Source organism: Mustela lutreola, chromosome 4, assembly GCF_030435805.1.
Source record: "Mustela lutreola isolate mMusLut2 chromosome 4, mMusLut2.pri, whole genome shotgun sequence".
Taxonomy (NCBI): Eukaryota; Metazoa; Chordata; class Mammalia; order Carnivora; family Mustelidae; genus Mustela; species Mustela lutreola.
Window position 1 is genome coordinate 107608544 of NC_081293.1, and position 17309 is coordinate 107625852.

General features: G+C 51.1%; 1 protein-coding gene across 5 annotated transcripts in view; it reads left to right on the forward strand.

Annotated features, from left to right (window-relative positions):
* TNS3 (tensin 3) overlaps positions 1–17309 on the forward strand; it is a 201825-nt gene that overhangs the window by 29272 nt on the left and 155244 nt on the right. For 3 of the 5 annotated variants that reach the window (XM_059170650.1, XM_059170653.1, XM_059170652.1), the window contains exon 1: positions 12969–12999. In XM_059170650.1, coding sequence (XP_059026633.1) covers positions 12984–12999 — 16 coding nt within the window. In that variant the 5' untranslated portion in view covers positions 12969–12983. Of the gene's footprint in view, positions 1–12367; positions 12477–12968; positions 13000–17309 lie in introns of those variants that run through there. The other 2 variants (XM_059170656.1, XM_059170657.1) reach the window with 1 other exon arrangement.

Genomic DNA, 17309 nt, shown 5'->3' on the forward strand with positions numbered 1-17309 from the left:
GGCCGCACCGAGGTCTCTGCGGATGAGAGCTGCCCTCAGCTCACGGGGTCTGCAGAGTCTTTCCGGTCATCAGAAGCCACGTGCTTTCAACAGTGCCCTCAGGTGGCACTCAGGGTCATGGAGCCCCGGACTAGCTGTGGACCGGCCGCGGAGCGGTGACCGGCCTGGAACAGCAGGGCGTGTGCTGGCGGTGGTGGGGTGCCCGGCGAGCAGACACCGCGGCGGGAGCCGGGGTGCATTCTGCTGCGGGAGGCCTCGGATCTGGGGCCCGGTCACTCGGACCCTGTGACGCAGCTGCGCGGTCGGCCCTGCCTGACTCTTCCCCTGGGAGATCGGACCCAGCACTGGGCGCTGGGGGTGACCGTGGCGCACCGGCTGCCGCTTCCGGCCCTCGCGGCGGGCGGGGCCCGTGGGGGTGCACGTGGGCAGATGTGAGCGAGCACGTGCATGTGTGCGCGTGCCCGTGTGTGCGCGCGCGCACGCACATGCCTCCGTTTTCATTCCTGCACGTGTCCGCATCCAGTGGGACCTGCGGGCCGCCCCCGCCCGACCCCTGAGGCCTTCCCGGACTTCCCCGCACGTGTCGGTGGGACAAGCCGAGTGTGGAGGGCGCGGAGCTGTGCGGGCCCCACGCGGGAGCCCAGCTCTGAGCTGGCGGCCCTCCCGCAGGGAGCCCTGTGGCCCGTGTCCCGGTTGGCACCCGCCCGGGCTCGGGCTCCTGTCCCCAGTCTGGTGGGTGACGCGCCCTGCAGCGCGGAGCTGGAGCTGGCGCTCTACGGCTGGCCCTGGAGCCCCTGGAATGCGTCCCCTGCAGGACAAGCCTCGCTTCTCTGCAGGGGTCTCGCGCCGCCAGAAGCCCGAGGGGGGCCGCTGTGGCCTGGCAGGGGCAGGCTGGGCTGCGGAGTTGCGGGGAGAGCCTGGCAGTGTGGGCAGGGCGCGGGGACTGCACCTCCCCTCTTCCCCAGGGAGCCCCACGCTGCCTGAACCCTCCGCTCCAGGCTGCTCCCCAGAGGGGCGGGGGCTGAGCTGAGGCGGACCAAGTCACCAGCGTGGACGTCATGGAAATGCCGCAAAGCCGATTTCTCTAGTTCCGGCGGCGTTTATTGCCCCCGCTTGTCTGCGTGTGGAAAACCCCAGACAAAGTTTAGATCTTATGGGCAGACAGGGCCTGGTGATGGAGGTGGGCTTGGGTGCGCGCTGGTGAGAAGTTGGGGAGGCCGGGCAGGAGAGGGGTCCTGTGCCAAGCCCAGAAAGGCGGCACTTTTCAGCCCCAAAGGAGAACTGGGAAACTCGGAGAGGGCCTGAGCCAAGCCCCAGCACTCACCAGGGCGCAGAGCCCAGGATGCCCTGGGTGCACGTGGGCCGGGGGCCGCTGCAGGAAGCTTGGGGAGGGGCTGCGGGAAAAGTGGGGGGCTGGCAAAGGGGCCGTCCTGGCAGGACTCCCAGTTTTGCGTTTGGGGAGGTTCAATCGGGCTGTCATGTTCTGGACTTCCCCCTAAAGAACCGCGTCGGGGTTGCTGGGTCTCACCCATGTGGAGGCAGCTCTGTTGGTCACCACCTGTGACGTGGACCACCTGTGTCTGATCCATGAGGAGGAAGAAAGCCTGGCAATTTCTGAACCATGTGCTTTTCATGTATTTAAAAAAAAGATATTTTTTTTTTAAAGATTTTATTTATTTATTTGAGAGAGAGACAGTGAGAGAGAGCATGAGCAAGGAGAAGGTCAGAGAGAGAAGCAGATTCTCCATGGAGCTGGGAGCCCGATGCGGGACTCGATCCCAGGACTCCGGGATCATGACCTGAGCCGAAGGCAGTCGTCCAACCAACTGAGCCACTCAGGCATCCCCCCCCAAAAAAGATTTTATATAATTATTTAAGAGAAAGAGAGAACAGAGGGAGAAGCAGACTCCCTGCTGAGTAGGGTGCCTGACATGGGACTTGAACCCAGGACTCTCAGATCATTTCCTGAGTCAAAGACAGACACTTTACCAACTAAGCCACTCACGCACTCCAACCATGTGCCTCTTAAATAAAAGGAGATTTGGGCTGTCCCTATGAAAACAAGCGCCTGCCTCGTGATCTGCAGGCCTGGGGAGCTTTTGAACTCTTGACAGTCCTTTCTAGGGGCCCCCACAGAGTATAGAGCCCGGCCTCCACGTCAGGGAGCTTTATCACATTGGGGGGGGGGGTCTTCCTGTTTGTTGGGACTCCCGTCCCTTCTGCTGGTTCTGTGGGTGAGGCTGATGGTAGATCCAGCTGATTGTTGGAAAACATGTTTGCACTGTGGGCCCCTACAGCAGGATGACTGGCTTTGAGCTCAGCTTGTAGACACGGTTCTGTGCCCATCTTGTGTTTGATGTCGGGGGCTCAAATAAGTTCGATGCAGTTGGCATCTCGGGTCCTGTGTCGCTCCATGGGGGAGAGGGATGTGTAGTAGAAAAAGTACTGAGAAATGTTTGCAAAACTAAAGTGTGAATCCGCCCTAGAAAAATGAGTAGCGATGAATTAAATTTTCTTTTTTTTAGGATTTTATTTACTCATTTGACAGAGATCACAAGTAGGCAGAGAGGCAGGCAGAGAGAGGAGGAAACAGGCTTCCTGCTGAGCAGACAGCCCGATGTGGCGCTTGATCCCAGCGCCCTGAGACCATGACCTGAGTGGAAGGCAGAGGCTTAACTCACGGAGCCACCCGGGCGCCCCGATCAATGAATCTTGAAAGTGAATGAACGAAGAGAAAGATGATTAGTGATCTCAGTTTTGGGGCGGGAGCCATGAGAATAGATGGGTGTCTGTACCCCAATGGTGGGACGCTGGGTTGGTTGGTGTTTGTTTGTGGCTGAAAGGAGGTGACCTTGCTGTTTCACTGTAGAAACAGGAAGATGGATGTTCCGTGCCAGAACCCGAGAGGTTAATTCTGGCCTTGAATCCACCACTGGAATTCGCACATGTGTTAGCCATAAAGACCTCGCTCTAGCCCACCCTGGCTGCTTCCACAGCTAAGACATTGGAGTTGCTCACGGAATCAAAGATGGGAAGTCAGAGTGTTGGCCTGACCCAGGTCTGTGCGTGGTGCTTTCGGGCTGGGCACCCAGCAGGCCAGGTCAGTAGGGGCCCACAGCGGGGGTTACAGGCGAGCAGCCTGAGGCCAGAAGGCTCCCTAGCCCTTCTGCTCCCTCCTCTTCTGGCCAAACATGATCAAGGCAGCCTTTCCCTCTCCCAGGAGCTGCCAGAGCTGAGATCACTGCCCCACAATGGCAGCCGTGTCCCCTCTGTTCAGTGGGGGTCCAATGCACTTAAGAAAAGAGCTATTCTGTCCTAGGATTGTGCCCTCCCCCACTCTGGGCTGTCCTTCAGGCTAAGTGACCCTTCCACTTTCCAGGTGTCTGGCTTCCCCTTCTTGTGACAGTCTGCCCCCACCCTTCTGGTCACCTTCAGCTCCCATGCTCCCAGTTTTAAATTTCCTTCCAAGATCACAGAGCCTGAGAGGAAAACGGGACATTATTTTCTAGCAGCTGGATGGTCCTGAGGATGGTGAGAAGAGAGGAGGGACCTCAACCCCCCAGCTGTGGAAGGACCCTAATCCTGAGCTTTGAGCCTGCTGTAACCCATAGCCAGTCCTCCTCCCTCTAGGAGGGAGGGCTCCCGGCTTTCCTTGGTTGCAGGAGGCACATTGGAAAGAGAGCCCTTCTGAGTTGGGGTTTTCCTTCTTTGCACTCCCGGCCGGCTAGATTACCAGGTTTACTGGACCACAGTCAAGATTTTAAAATCCTGAAAGCCTGAGCCTGCAGGTTTGACTTTAAGCCCCTAGGTTGGCATTCTTGGAGAGGTCTGAAATCCTAGTCAAGCTGACCCCCTCCAAAGGCGTGCGTAATTAAGTCGGGCAGCGGCGGAAGGTTTGCCCCCCAGCCCTGCCCTGGGAAGCCTTTCTTCTGCGCTTTGCCTGCCTTTGGCTGAGAAGCCTTTTGCCTCCTCCGTGGAGCTGCGGTCTGGGGCGGGGGAGGAAGGGCTAATTCGTGTCAGATGGAGGGGCGCGGGGGGACCGTGCGCTCACTCGCTCGCCTGGCTTTTGTTCCCGGCATCTGACTTCTGACGGTAGAGAGGACTTGGGAGGTGCCGGCTGCGTCCTTTCGGGTCTCTGGGGTCGAACTTTGCCCTGGACTTCCAGGCGCCGGGGCCCAGGAGGCATCTCACCCGGGCTGTGCCGCGGGAGAGGGGCCAGTGCCCGCTGCGACCATCCTCACTTGGCCAGGCCGGGTTCTCCGCTGGTGTCCAAGCGGCCATGCGGCTGCGCGCTCTGACCTCGGGGCCGCCTGGAGGGTGCGCGCGCGGGGCCCGGGCGCGCCGGCACCGGCACCAGGTGAGTGGGTGCTGGCGCGCGGGGGCGCGGGTCTCTCTGAGCCGGACGCAGGGGCACGGGGCTCAAAGAGGGGAGCTGGCGGGCTCGGAGCTGGGAGGGGATCGGGGGCGGGGGCGGGGCGCTGGGGTTCTCCAAAAGCGCTTTTGGGTCCGTGCGCGCGCGCGCGTCCTTGTGCCCACGTGTGTCCGCGAACCCTTGTCTGCGCGTGCTCTGAGCCCTTGTCTGTGCGTATTCGCGCGTGTTTCTGTGCACGCGCGTGAGTACTTTGTGTGCGCCAGCGCAGGGGGGGCCGAGAGGGAGAGAGGGGAAGCAGGGAAGCGCGCCTTTGCCTGGTGGGAGGTGGATGCCCTGATGAGCACAGGAACCTGTGGGAGACAATTCAGGGTTAACTTTCTAATACAACTGCCTTTCGAAAGGGCTTCATTGGACTCCTTTTCTGGAATGGAAGTAGGACACTGGTCCTTGATGCACTGGGGGTGCAGCCCAGATTTCTTTCAAACGGAAAGGACCCCTAGCTTTGTGATGTTGGGATGCGGGCATGTTGCGGTGGTACAAGTTCACCAGGCCACGTTGCAGTCGGGGGTCCACGGAACCGTCCTCCACCGCGTTTGAATTAAACGGAGCAGATTCCCCGCCTGGCTTTCGCAGCTTTTTCTCTGAGCCTAATAATTAGGCATTTATTACTTTCTTTTCCCTCAGAAACTTTTCTAAGATTCTGGGAAATGAGAAGTCAAAGTGTCACACCACTTCTGTCGCCTCGAATTCTGATAACTAGTTTAATGGCCAGATGCTATGACTGTGGAGCTTGGGGACAAGGTGTGGTGTGGGGATGGTGACTGGACGCCTGTGTCCTCTGGCTGCCAAAGAGTGGAGACCTCTCTGGGCGTCATCCCAGAGGTTTAGGGTCTACTCTGGCCATGGAGGAAGGTTTGGTGGCCCTTTAACTTCAGGGTCAAGTTGATTTGTGTTCTTGCCCCAGGGTCTGCTCCTGGGGATGCTGCCTTCTGGTTTCCCAGGTACCAGAACTCACGCCTGAATCCTCTTTCCCTGGGAGGAAAACAGCGTGGTCGCTGCTGATTTAGCCTTTGTGTGGGTCACCGTGTTGCTCGTGTTGCTACTGTAGCATTAGCCCAGAGAACCCCCAGAGAGCTGTGTGCAGTTTTGCATCTGGAGAGGAGAGCTGAGCAGAGCTGTTCCCTCCCACGCTCACGTGGAGCTAAAACTTGCTCAATTTTGCCGAGATTTTTTGTTCTAAAAAGAGACCTTCCAATCAAGACCAGCACTAATTACCGGGTAACCCTCCGGGAGTCCTTGTGGAACAGGCAGCCCTGCCCGCTGCCCTTCCAACTGTCTCCTCCTAACAATTAAATGCAATTTAGATTCCTGAACTGAGCCTGCTGAATGCTGCAGCGTGGAACATCCCCCCCCCCCCCCAAGCGCTCTGGGGCCCCACCTCTGGGGCAAAAACGAGCAAAACGAAAGCGCAGGATCAGGTGAGAACAAAGGCCGCCTAATCCCGCCGGCTCATTTCACAGTGGAGACACTCCGTACAGATGAAGCGTAGCAGCTGTTATTACACTATCTGGGGCGAGGAACCTCGGGGATGCACCCGGGACCCGCGACTGGGGATGGGACTGGTTTCAGCGTGCCCCGCCCCCTCCTCCCCAACCACAGCACCTCTGCTGTTTACCCTCCAGCCTTCTAGCTGCGGCCCAGTGGGCACCAGCGGGCAAGAAAACCGCAGGAACACAGTGCTTCTTTCTCCCTGGTTGGAATAAAGGTATTTGGGAGGAATAAAAGGTCACACTGTCCCCGGTTGGCCCCCAGACTAGGGCCAATTCATTCCCTTAACAAATGTTAATTGAGGGCCGGAGGTTCTCTGCCTGCCAGGCGCTGTGCAGAGGGGCTCAGAGACTCATGCATGAGAGCCCTGTGTCCTGCCTCCGGGCTCTCGCAGTGCAGCAGTGGACAGAAGGCCCATAAACAAGTAACCCACACACGAGGTGGGGACGTAGGCTCCAACTGGGGCATTGCCGTGAGGACTGCATTTTCAGCTGTTTGAATGGCTGCTCCTGTCTGGGCACGAGCCGGGCGGAGACGGGGTCTGAGCCCACAGACTCTAACTTTGGCTCTGTGGTTTCTGTTTCGCATCCTCCCATCCGTGTTTGTGGGTCCGCGGTTGTTATGGTTACGGGACAGGAGGGCCCTGCCAAGGTCCTGAGCTTCTCGAGAGGAGCACTGCCGTCCCTCCCTCGCAGGCACCATGTGCAGGAGCCTCGCTCCAGAAGTTTAGTCTCTTGCAAAGACCTGCAGCGAACGGATGTACGGGGATGCGCTCACAGCCCCTTGCGTTGTTGGAGGTTCCTTGCCGTCTAGTCCCTTACGTAGTGGCTGCTCCCAGTCCGGGCTGCAGTTGGGATCACGGGGTGAGTTTTGGGAAAAAAAATGTATTCTAGCCTCACCTCCAGATGATCTGTTTTAACTGGTCTGGGCGGGGTTTTGAGAGTGTGGTTTCAGAAGCTGACCAAGAGATGCCCATAGGCTGCTCCTTTGTACACCTGGTATATATAGCGTTTGGTCCTCTACCGTAGTTTTGTTCATAGGCTGGAGGGGAAGGTATGCTCTGTGTCCCCAAGTCCCTAGTAACTTTGTCTCCTTAGATGGGTTTGACAAGATAAGAAAAACACCACGAGATGCCTGATGATATGACGAGACTTTGGAGGAACTAGAAATGGTCAGATGGGACGCGGGGGAGACTAGGACTAGAGCTGGTCAGGTCGAAAGCCATTAAGCTGCCTGCGCTCCAGGAAGCTCAAATAGCAGGGAAGATGGGAACAGCTGGAACAGCTGTTGACATTGGAATCCCCCCCCCCCACCCAGATCCAGTCCCTTGTAAGGCCAGTTGGGGATGGTAGCTGTGAGTGATCAGTTATGTCTGCTATAGGTCAGGGAGTGAGGACTTGGGGTCTGGATACTTAGCAAATTGTGTACTTAAACATGTGCAAACTTCAAAGTTGTTTTGGCAGTTCTGAGTGCTTTGACTGTAAACCTGAATTTTAGAATCATTTGCTGCTGGGATTTCCATTCAGATGGTGTGGAATCTGTCCATTTTATGAAAGAAACTGCATCTTGACTATAGCGGAGTCTTATCATCCATGAACATGGTATATCCCTCTGCCTCTGTAGGTCTTCCTCACTTTATGGAATGATTTGTGTTTTTTTACTTTATAGGTCTTTCACATTTTTGGTTAGATTGATTCCTAAGGATTTAATATATTTTTTAAAAAGATGTTCTTTATTTATTTGACAGAGAGACACAGCGGGAAAGGGAGCACAAGCAGGGGGAGTGGGAGAGGGAGAAGCAGGTTTCCCGAGGAGCAGGAAGCCAGATGTGGGGCTTGATCCCAGGACCTGGGATCATGACCTGAGCCAAAGGCAGACACTTAATGACTGAGCCACCCAAGCACCCTAGATTTAGTATTTTTGATGATCCTGTAAATGGTGATGTCCTTTGAATTTCAGTTTCTGAATGTTCATTGTTAAGAGGTAGAATTACATTTTATACGGTCATTGAACTCTCATCTTTCAGCTTTGCTGAACTCATTTGTTCTAGAGCTTTTTTCTACATTTCATGAATTTTTTTTGTTTGTTTTTAAAGACAGCGGTGTCGGGGCACCTGGGTGGCTCAGTGAGTTAAAGCCTCTACCTTCAGCTCAGGTCATGATCCCAGGGTCCTGGGATTAAGCCCCACATCGGGCTCTCTGCTCAACAGGGAGCCTGCTTCCTCCTCTCTCTGCCTTCCTCTCTGCCTACTTGTAATCTTGGTCTGTGAAATAAAGAAATAAAATCGTAAAGGAAAAAAAAAAGACTGGTGTCATCAGTGACTAAAGACAATTTTACTTCTTTCTCTTCAAACTGGATACCTATTATTTATTTTCTTGCCTAATTACATTGATGAGACCCTCTAAGACAGTGTTAAATAGAAATGTTGATTGCAGACATCTTTGCCTTGTTCTGGAGCTTAAAGGGAAAGCATTCAGTCTGTTGTCCTTAAATTGGGGTTTATGGTAGATTTTTACCAAGTTGAGGAAGTCTTTCTCTATTTTGATTTGAGAGTGTTTATCAGGAAATGGATGTTGGATTTTGTTAGAGTTTTTTTTCCCCCGATTATTTGAAAGATTGTGTAGGTTTCTCTTTTATTTTATTGATTATTTTTTATGTTAAACCATTTTTGCTTCCCTGGGATAAATCCTGTTTTCTACAATGTATTATTTAAGTGTGTTTAATTTCTAAATACTTGGGGGATTTTACAAGGATTTTGTTTTAATGGTTTCTAATATAACCCCACTGTGGTCAGAGAACATATTTAGTATGGTTTGATACTTTTAAATTTATGTGGACTTGTTTTATATCCCAGGCTGTGGTCTGCCTCAGTATGGACATTACATATGCACTTGAAAAGTTTGTGTATTCTGTTGCTATAGGTCTGATGTTCTGTCAGTGTCAATTAGTTCAAGTCTTTTGAGAATGTTACCTATCTTTAGTTAGGTATCTTTGGTTAAATCAAATCTTACCTATCTTTGGTTATTTCCTGTGATAATTATCAATTGTTATTATTGATAAAAATAAGCATTAGTGATTGGGAAGGGGTATATTAGCTTGCTGGCACTGCCATAACAAAATGCCAGACAGGGGACTTAAACAACAGAAATTTATTTTCTTGCAGTTCTGGAAGCTAGAAGTCCAAGATCAAGGTGTTGACAGGCTTTGTTTTTCCCGAGGTCTTTTCCTTGATTTGTAGATGGCTACCTTCTCAGTGAGTCCTCCTCAAATGGACTTTCCTTGGTGTGCAATCTCCCCACCCTCCAGGTATCTCTTCCTCTTCTTGTAAGGGTACCAGTCCTACTGGATTAGGATCCCACCCTGACCTTATTTGACCTTAATTACCTCTTTAAAGGCCCCATCTCTACATACAGTCATATTGGGAGTTAAAACATCAACATAAGAATTTCATGGGGACATGGTTCAGCCTAAAAGAGAAATAAATAAGTTTCTGACTATATTTGCACATTTGCCTCTCTATGTCTTTGCAATTCTTTCATTTCTTGCTTTATGTATTTTGAGGGTATTGTTAGTAGGTGCATACAGTTTTAGGATTGTATGTTCTTTTGATGCATGTACCCTCTTATCATTATGAAATCCCTTTCCATATCATTGGTAGCATTCTTTGATCTGGAGTCAACTTTGTCTGATATTAATATAGCCACTCCAGCTTTCCTTTAACATCATCCTTGTGTATTTTTTCTGTCTTTTTTGTTTCTAAAGGAATATAGTCTGGCAATCTTTGCCTTTGAATTAGGGCCCTTAAACTATTTACATAATGTGATCATTAATATGGTGAGGTTTAAGTCTATCATCTTGCTATTTGTTTTCTGTTTCTGTCACCTAGTTTTTGCTCTACTTTCTTTTTTGCCATGTTTAGATTAATTGAAGTTTTATTTTACTTTTATTTTTAATGTTTTAAAGATCTTATTTTAAAATAATCTCTACACCCAACATGGAGCTTGAACTCATGACCATGAGATCAAGAGTCCTGTGCTCCACTGACTGAGCCAGGCAGGTACCCCTAGATTAGTCGAACTTTTAAGAAGTAATTTCATTTTATCTGTTTTGTTGGATTATTCCCTGTCATTCATTATTTTAGTAGTTGCTAAAATAGTATATAATCTAATGAAAAGTACAAGAGCCTTGCAGTAGAATGCTTACATTTCTCTTTTCCTGGGCATTGTGCTCATAAATTTTACTTTTATGTTTGTTTAACCTCATGTTACATCGTTAGTAGTTTTTGCTTCAAAAGTTAATTATTTTGTAGTGAGTTTTTAATCTTAAAAGAAAACTGCATGTATTTATCCACATACTTGCCATTTCTGGCACCGTTCTTTCTGTGTAAAGCTGTCTTTCCAGTTGTGATCATTTCCTTTGTGCTCTGACTGTGTTTAACTCATCTCGTAGTGTATGTCTGCTGGTGATGAAGTATTTTGGCTTTTGCATATCGCAAGAATTTTAAAATTCACTTTAATTTTTGAATGCTGTGTTTGCTGGGTCCAAAATTTTAGCTTGGCAGAATTTCTCTTCACACCCTGTATCTCTCTATGGTTTTCTCCCTGCCTTTACTTTTCATGAGAAATCTGTGATTGTGCGTATGGTTGGTCTTCTTCTTAATGTGGCTTTTCCTCCTCTCTGGGCGCATTTACAATTTTCTGTGTATCACTGGGTTTGGACAGTGTGATTATCATGTGTGTTGGCATCATTTCTGCCACATTTTTTGTACTTGGGATTTGTGGAGTCTTTACTCTATGGGTTAATAGTTTCGCTCTGATTTTGGAAAGCTTTTAAGTATTATATTTTCAGTGATCCTCCCGTCCCCTCTCCACAGAGACCTCAATTACACATGTGTTGGGCCGCTTGAACTTTCCCACAGCTCACTGATGCTCTGTCTGTTGATCTATGTGTTTACTTAGGTGGTCCCTCTTTCTGGGCCTTATTTTGGGCAGATTGTACTGCGACTTGCACGTACACCACACACGTGCTCATCAGTGCCTGGCTGAACATTTTGGAGGGCCCTTGTGCTCCTCGTAGGGGTTCCAAGCATCCCTGTTCTGTGGTGCTCTGGCGAGTGAACTCTTGCTGCCCTCCTCTGCCTGGGTGCTTAGCGCTGTCTCCTCTATTCCAGGTAGTACACTGGTCCCCTTCCTTCTGTGTATTCTTCTGAGATGCAGGAATCTGGGGCAGTCATGGAGCTCACCTCCCTGTTTTCCAGTCTCTGAGGAACTAGATAGAGTGGTTTGCCTGTTCGTGAACATCCTATAAATAGTCATCACAGTATGCCTCTGTGTTGGAGCTCTTTCGCTCAGTGTGGTGTAACACTTGATGCTTACTCGTGATGAGTAGCATGTAATGGTGGCAAGCTCTTGTGTGTCCCTGAACAGTGGTCCGGCGTAGGAATATATCACAGTTTGTTCATCCTGTCTCCTTTTGATGGGCATTTGGGTTATTTCTGTTTGGGGCACTTTTAAATAAGGTAGCTCTGCCCATTCTTGCACAAGAATTTGTGGGCATATATATTTGCTTCTGTGGAGTGTCTCTCAGAGTGGAATTGCTGAGTCACAGTGTTGGTGTAGCTCTAAAAACATCTGTAAGAAACTACAGTGGTACCATTAGTTTCCCATTCTGGCCAACAGTAATCTTCCAGGGGGCTGTGGTTGCTTCAGATGGTCAGTACAGGCCTCAGTGGATCGTCACGCTGGGAGAATACACTGCCGTATGTCACCAGTTGGGTAGAATGATGGGGGTTTGGTTTCTAAGGCAAATTGAATTTTTGTGAGATGACCAGATAGAGCTGTGAACCTTGACTCTGCAGACTGGGGTTTGGTAGATGAGGGGCTCAGGTATCCCCAGTACCCACACATGTCGCGAACTCTGTGCTATGCCGGGTTTAGTGGGGAGCTGGTCTCCTATGATGGCTTCTCTGTCTGCAGAAGTGCACTTGGAGAGGCCCAGGGGCCGGGAGGATCCGTCACCGGCTTCCTCCGAACACCGTTGTGCTATTTGCTGAGTGTTGCTTCCAGAGGAAGCATTAAGGTTCAGGGAATGCCTGTGGATTACTGTGTCATGGAGTCGGTGGAAGATTATATGTGATCACATTATCAGCATTGATCAGTGCAGCACTCCTAGCCCTCTTCACCCATTTAAAGGGGGATTTGCAAGCGGTGTGTGTGTGGGTGGGGGGAGGTGGGGAAAGGGCACTGAGAATGCTGACTGGGCATCTGAGCTCCCCTGGGGAATCCCAGCTCTGTCTGGACGGCTTCTTGTCCTTCTCTGTGGAGTGGGTGAAGTTCCTGTTTTAGCTCTTACCAAACTCTGCTAGATGCTGACTTTCCTGAAAGAGAAGAGAAAAAGCAAACAAACAATGAATCGTGGGGCTGACAGTTTCTCCCTTTGCTTTTCCAGCCAGAAGAGTTAACGAGTCTGCACAGTTTTAAGAACAAAGTCTTTAAGAAACCCCAGGTCTGCGGGGTTTGCAAGCAGATTATCGACAGCCAAGGGATCGCATGCAGAGGTGAGCACCGTTTCTCATTTCCTTGCTAATAAAACCAAAATGCAGCAGACACACAAACAAAAACCAAAATGGAAAGCTGCTTTCGGGAGTTTCCAAAAGTTAAATCATGGAATTCCCCTTTGGAGCCGGTGTTTACCCCCCACTCTTACTGGGGCAGGGATCCACTATATTTACCCAGATTCGCTGGGGAGGGAACTTTTGGGGAGGGAGCAAAGCTGCTGGCATGGGTGAGGGGCAGCAGTGAGCAGCTGTGATGTGCCCTCCCTCCATGATGGGGGTCCTGACTCAGTTATCCCGTCTTGTGCTCTGACCTCTCAGTGAGTTTAGAACCAAGAGCTCTGCAGCTTGGAGGCAGGGCAGACCCTCCAGCCTGGCATCAGGGCTCTGATGCTCAAGCCCCAGGTTGGTCGTGTGCTGGTGCAGTGATGAATCTGGGTAGTGGGCTGGTGAGAACAACGTTGCTTGTATCCCTGGAGCCCTAGAATCCCGGTTGGGGGCCGTGGGTCCATGTTGCAGAGCACAGGTAGGTTGGTGACTGGGGCCCGGAGGAGGCATGGGGCCTGCCCTGTGGTGTCCTCTCTTTGGTGGGGTGTCCCCAGCAGGCTTCTGTGGTGTTGCTACTGCCTGTCGGCTCCCCTTTCTCCCTGAGGGACCCTGGTCTTCAGTCCCTGTGGGTTGCTTTGGGGAGGGGTCGCGGGGGAGGAGGGTCAGACTTCCCTGTGGAGAGGGGGAGACCTGGCCACTCAGGGTCTCTCTTGCAGGTAAAGCGCCTGAGTGTGGAAGGGCTGGTGTGTTTGTTTCTCGGAAGGGCCCTGTGTCATTCCTGCTGATGGTGCTTCCGGAGCCGTGAGCATGTCACAACCTCTGTCAGTCCCTCCTGCCACGGTGTCTGGGGGTGGGGGGCTGCTGGGGATGCCCTCCCCATGTGACCCCCTTTTCTGTCCATGGGCCCCTCTCCCTTCTCTCTGGGGGCAGCCCGTGTGATGGGCCTGGGGGGCTTCCCGTCACCTGGCCCCTGCGAGCTGTAGCCCGGGCTGGAGAGGTCTTGTATGGTGGGATCTAGTGCTCTTGTCTTAAGGGATCACTGTGGTGGCTCCAAACGTGACTGTGTGATGGTCACCCCTGTGACACTGTCAGGAGAAGAAGGCCTGTGGAAGGAATAGTCTCACTGGGATCAGAACACGAGACTTGAGGTATCTCCCCTGCCCCCCAGTGTGGGCATGTGGGGGCAGGTGTGGGCATGCTGCTCCCAGAGCTGGAGTTTAGAGCCTGGCAGTGTCACCTGGGGTGTAGACGGGGCCCGGCAAGATCCCCGTGGGTGACTGTGATTGGCTGCTCAGAGGATACTGTAGCCCTTCCTTGGTTCTTTTCCCTGCCCCCGATAAAATGGAGTTAATTTCTGTAGTCTGTTCCTTTTGTCAGTAAACTGTAGAGACTATGCAAAGCCACCATGAGTAGTTTTGTCTCCTGTGATCTATACATGTCACATGCAGCTGCGTGTTGAACCCATGTATGTGCTGCCTGGAGACAATGAGGCGTGCCCCAACATACGTGGTCTAAGTGGTCATGCACGCCGGCTCTGTGAGGTTGTGGTGGGGGGCCTTTTCTTTGGTTCATTTCCGGAGAAGCAGTAGGTATGCTGGAGCTGAGCGAGGATGGTGGAGCCGGGCAGCTGGGGTTCCCATTCTGTTTCTCTGTGCTTGAATTTTCCTTTAGTTACTATGAATAACAGATTAAGTGCATGAGGAACACACAGGGCATTGACTGGATCATGAAAGTGTCCAGTAGTCTTAGAGATGATGGTGGTGATGTTGGTGATGATGACGATGATGATGATGATGATGGTAATGGTGAAGATGATGATGGTGATGGTGGTGATGTTGATGGTGATGATGATGGTGGTGATGGTGATGGTGATGATGATGATGGTGATGGTGGTGCTGGTGGTGATGATGATGGTGATGATGATGATGGTGGTGATGATGATGGTGGTGATGATGATGATGGTGAGGAGGAAGAAGATGCTGCTGCTGGTGATGTTGGTGATGACGGTGGTGACCTTGATGATAGTGTTGGTGATAATGCTGGTGGTGGTGTTGACAGCGATATGATGATGGTGCTCCTGGTGGTGATGGTAGAGAAAGGTGGGGGTGTGTTCTGTGACTCGTGCTCCCATTTGTGCTATTCCTTTTCTGGCTCATTCTTGACCTTCAAGTCCCTTACTTTCATATTTAACCTCCTGATTTACCTCATATTTCATATGTAGCAAGATTAGGAGAAAAAGCTTCATTTTTATGAAGCCAGGATGCTTGGCATAGAGGCTTTCTTATCCCTGATTCTGGAACCTTACAGGAAAAGACCAAGATGGCAGTGAGGGTGGTGATATGGTTAAGTGTCTGCTTGTGGCTCACCTCGTGCCGCCCAGAACCCTGCTGATGCCACCCCAGCTCTATGCCCTTGCCACCAGTTAGGGCTCTGTGGTAACCTGTTCTCACTGCTCCACCAGGTTCCCTTGGGTGGTTTGAAGTAATGATGCTTTCAAGTTGTCACTGATGATGCTTTTATGAACCCAACCTGGTCATACTTTAGGTGAGGCAGCAGGAGCCGTGGTGCAGGTTATTTCCGTGTTCTAGTACTGAGTGGGTGTTGAGTGATGTGAGTTCAGGGAGATTTTGGCCCCCAGAGGGAGATGGTCTTGGAGGGTGCAGGGTCAGACCAAGCAGAAGTGATCCTGTTGCAAAGGGTTTGCTTGGATCTTATTGTAGAATAGGACAGAACAGACTGGAATGGAAAAGTGACAGAGAATGAAGGACTGCTGCATTGAGGGACCCTCTAGGGAGGAGCCTGAGGAGGTGAAGGTTGAGAAAGGGAGCAACAAAGGAAAAGTAGAATGAGGGAGTTTGTAAGGAAGAGGAAAGTAGAATGAGGGAGTTTGTAAGGAAGATCTGGTGATGACTTTTCCCCTTCAGTAAACAAACTGTGTGTTAAGCACTTCCTAAAATGAGAGGATGAGAAAGCTGTGCCCCGTGTGTGAGGAGCTCATGCTCTGAGTTGGGGGGGAGTCTGTCTGTGAGGGGCACATGGTCTGAGGGAGGAGTCCTGTCAGTGAGGCAGCACTCATAGTCTGAGGGGGAAGACCCATCTGTGAGGAGGCTCTCACAGTCTGAGGGGGCATCATCTCTGTGAGGAGGCACTCATAGTCTGAGGGCGGCATCCTGTCTGTGAGGCGCTCATGGTCTGAAGGGGGAGTCCTGTCTGTGAGGAGGGACTCATAGGCTGAGGAAGGAGACCCATCTGTGAGAGGTCTGTCATGGTCTGAAGGGGACATCCTCTCTGGGAGGGCCTCATAGTCTGAAGGGGGAGTCCTGTCTGTGAGAACATCATGGTCCACAGAATACTAAGTGATTATTGATGAAGACTTGGGTAGATGGCAGATTGGGAGGTACACGTGGTAGGTGCTTGCTTTGTGCCAGACGCTGTGTTACAGCCCTAGGTCATGGTGGCAGTTAGGACCAAGAAGGCAACAGAGAGCAGCATGGCTGAGCAGTGACTGTTAGGGCAGGCTACCCTGTGCTGGGGTGTCTGGTCCCTTCCTGTCTGTGTAGCCAGTTACTGGGAACCCAGAGAAGCTGGTGAACTTGAGTGTAGATGGGCAAGAAGCCGGGAAGCAAGAGTTCATCTCTCCCTTGGTAAATATGTGCGGAGTGTTGTATAAAAGCTTCCAACGGGCCTAGATTCCCAAGGCTCCTGTGGATATTTGGAAGAATAGCAGTTCCAAGACAACATGTAAAAATGTCTGGTGCTATAGAGCCAGAATCTCTGGACCGTGGCTGGTGCGGCGGGAGCCAGGATTCTTACCCCGGGCTTTGGAAACCCCTGTGTGACACAGGAGCTGGTGTGTGGTGGTGGAGACAGCGCTCCGGAGGACTGGATGTGTGTGTCATCGAGGCCTGAAAACCTCGATGCTTCTCATCCTATGCTTCTCATAGCACATGCACCGCGGACCCTGGGCCCTCTCGGACACAGGGCTCTGCTGAGTGTGGAGCGGGAACGGGCTCCCACCTGCAGCCTGTGGCCTTGAGCTTCAGTCACTCTCTCACTTGTTGCTTGGCGGCTTTCCATTTTTGCAAGTCGATGGACTCACAAAAAAGTAGTATCTCCCTTGATTGTATTTTTTATTCTCCTGGTTATTACTTGAGGTTGAGCCTCTAAACAGACACTGTGGTGTCTGTGGTGTTCATTTTATTTTATTTATTAAAATATTTTATTTATTTATTTGACAGAGACACAGTGAAAGAGGGAACACAGGGAGGGGGAGTGGGAGAGGGAGAGGAAGAAGCAGGCTCCCTGCGAAGCAAGGAGCCTGATGCAGGACTTGATCCCAGGACCCTGGGATCATGACCTGGTCTGAAGGCAGATGCTTAACCGACTGAGCCACCCAGGCACCCACAAATATTTTATAAAAATTAGGTTATTTATTATCTTTCCTTCTTAAATTGAAAGAATTCATTATCTTATAAATATTAATCATTTTATCCGTGACACGAGGCAGAACATTTGCCAACCTTTGATGGACTTTGACCCATAGGCGTGTGAATTTCTTACTGTATTAGACCTTCTGCGTGGCAAACCTTCCAGGCAGTTGTTTGCCTGATTTTGTCTGTGGAGTGTTTATCTCGGGGAAGTTTTAAGGTGCGGCTTGTTCAAACCTACCCATTACTTCATTTAATCTCTGTGTTTAATTGTTATTTAAGTCACTTTCCCTTCTCTGTGGCCATGATGCTTAGCGTATTTTATTCTAATATTCCTTCTGGTTTTCCAGTTCTGATCCGG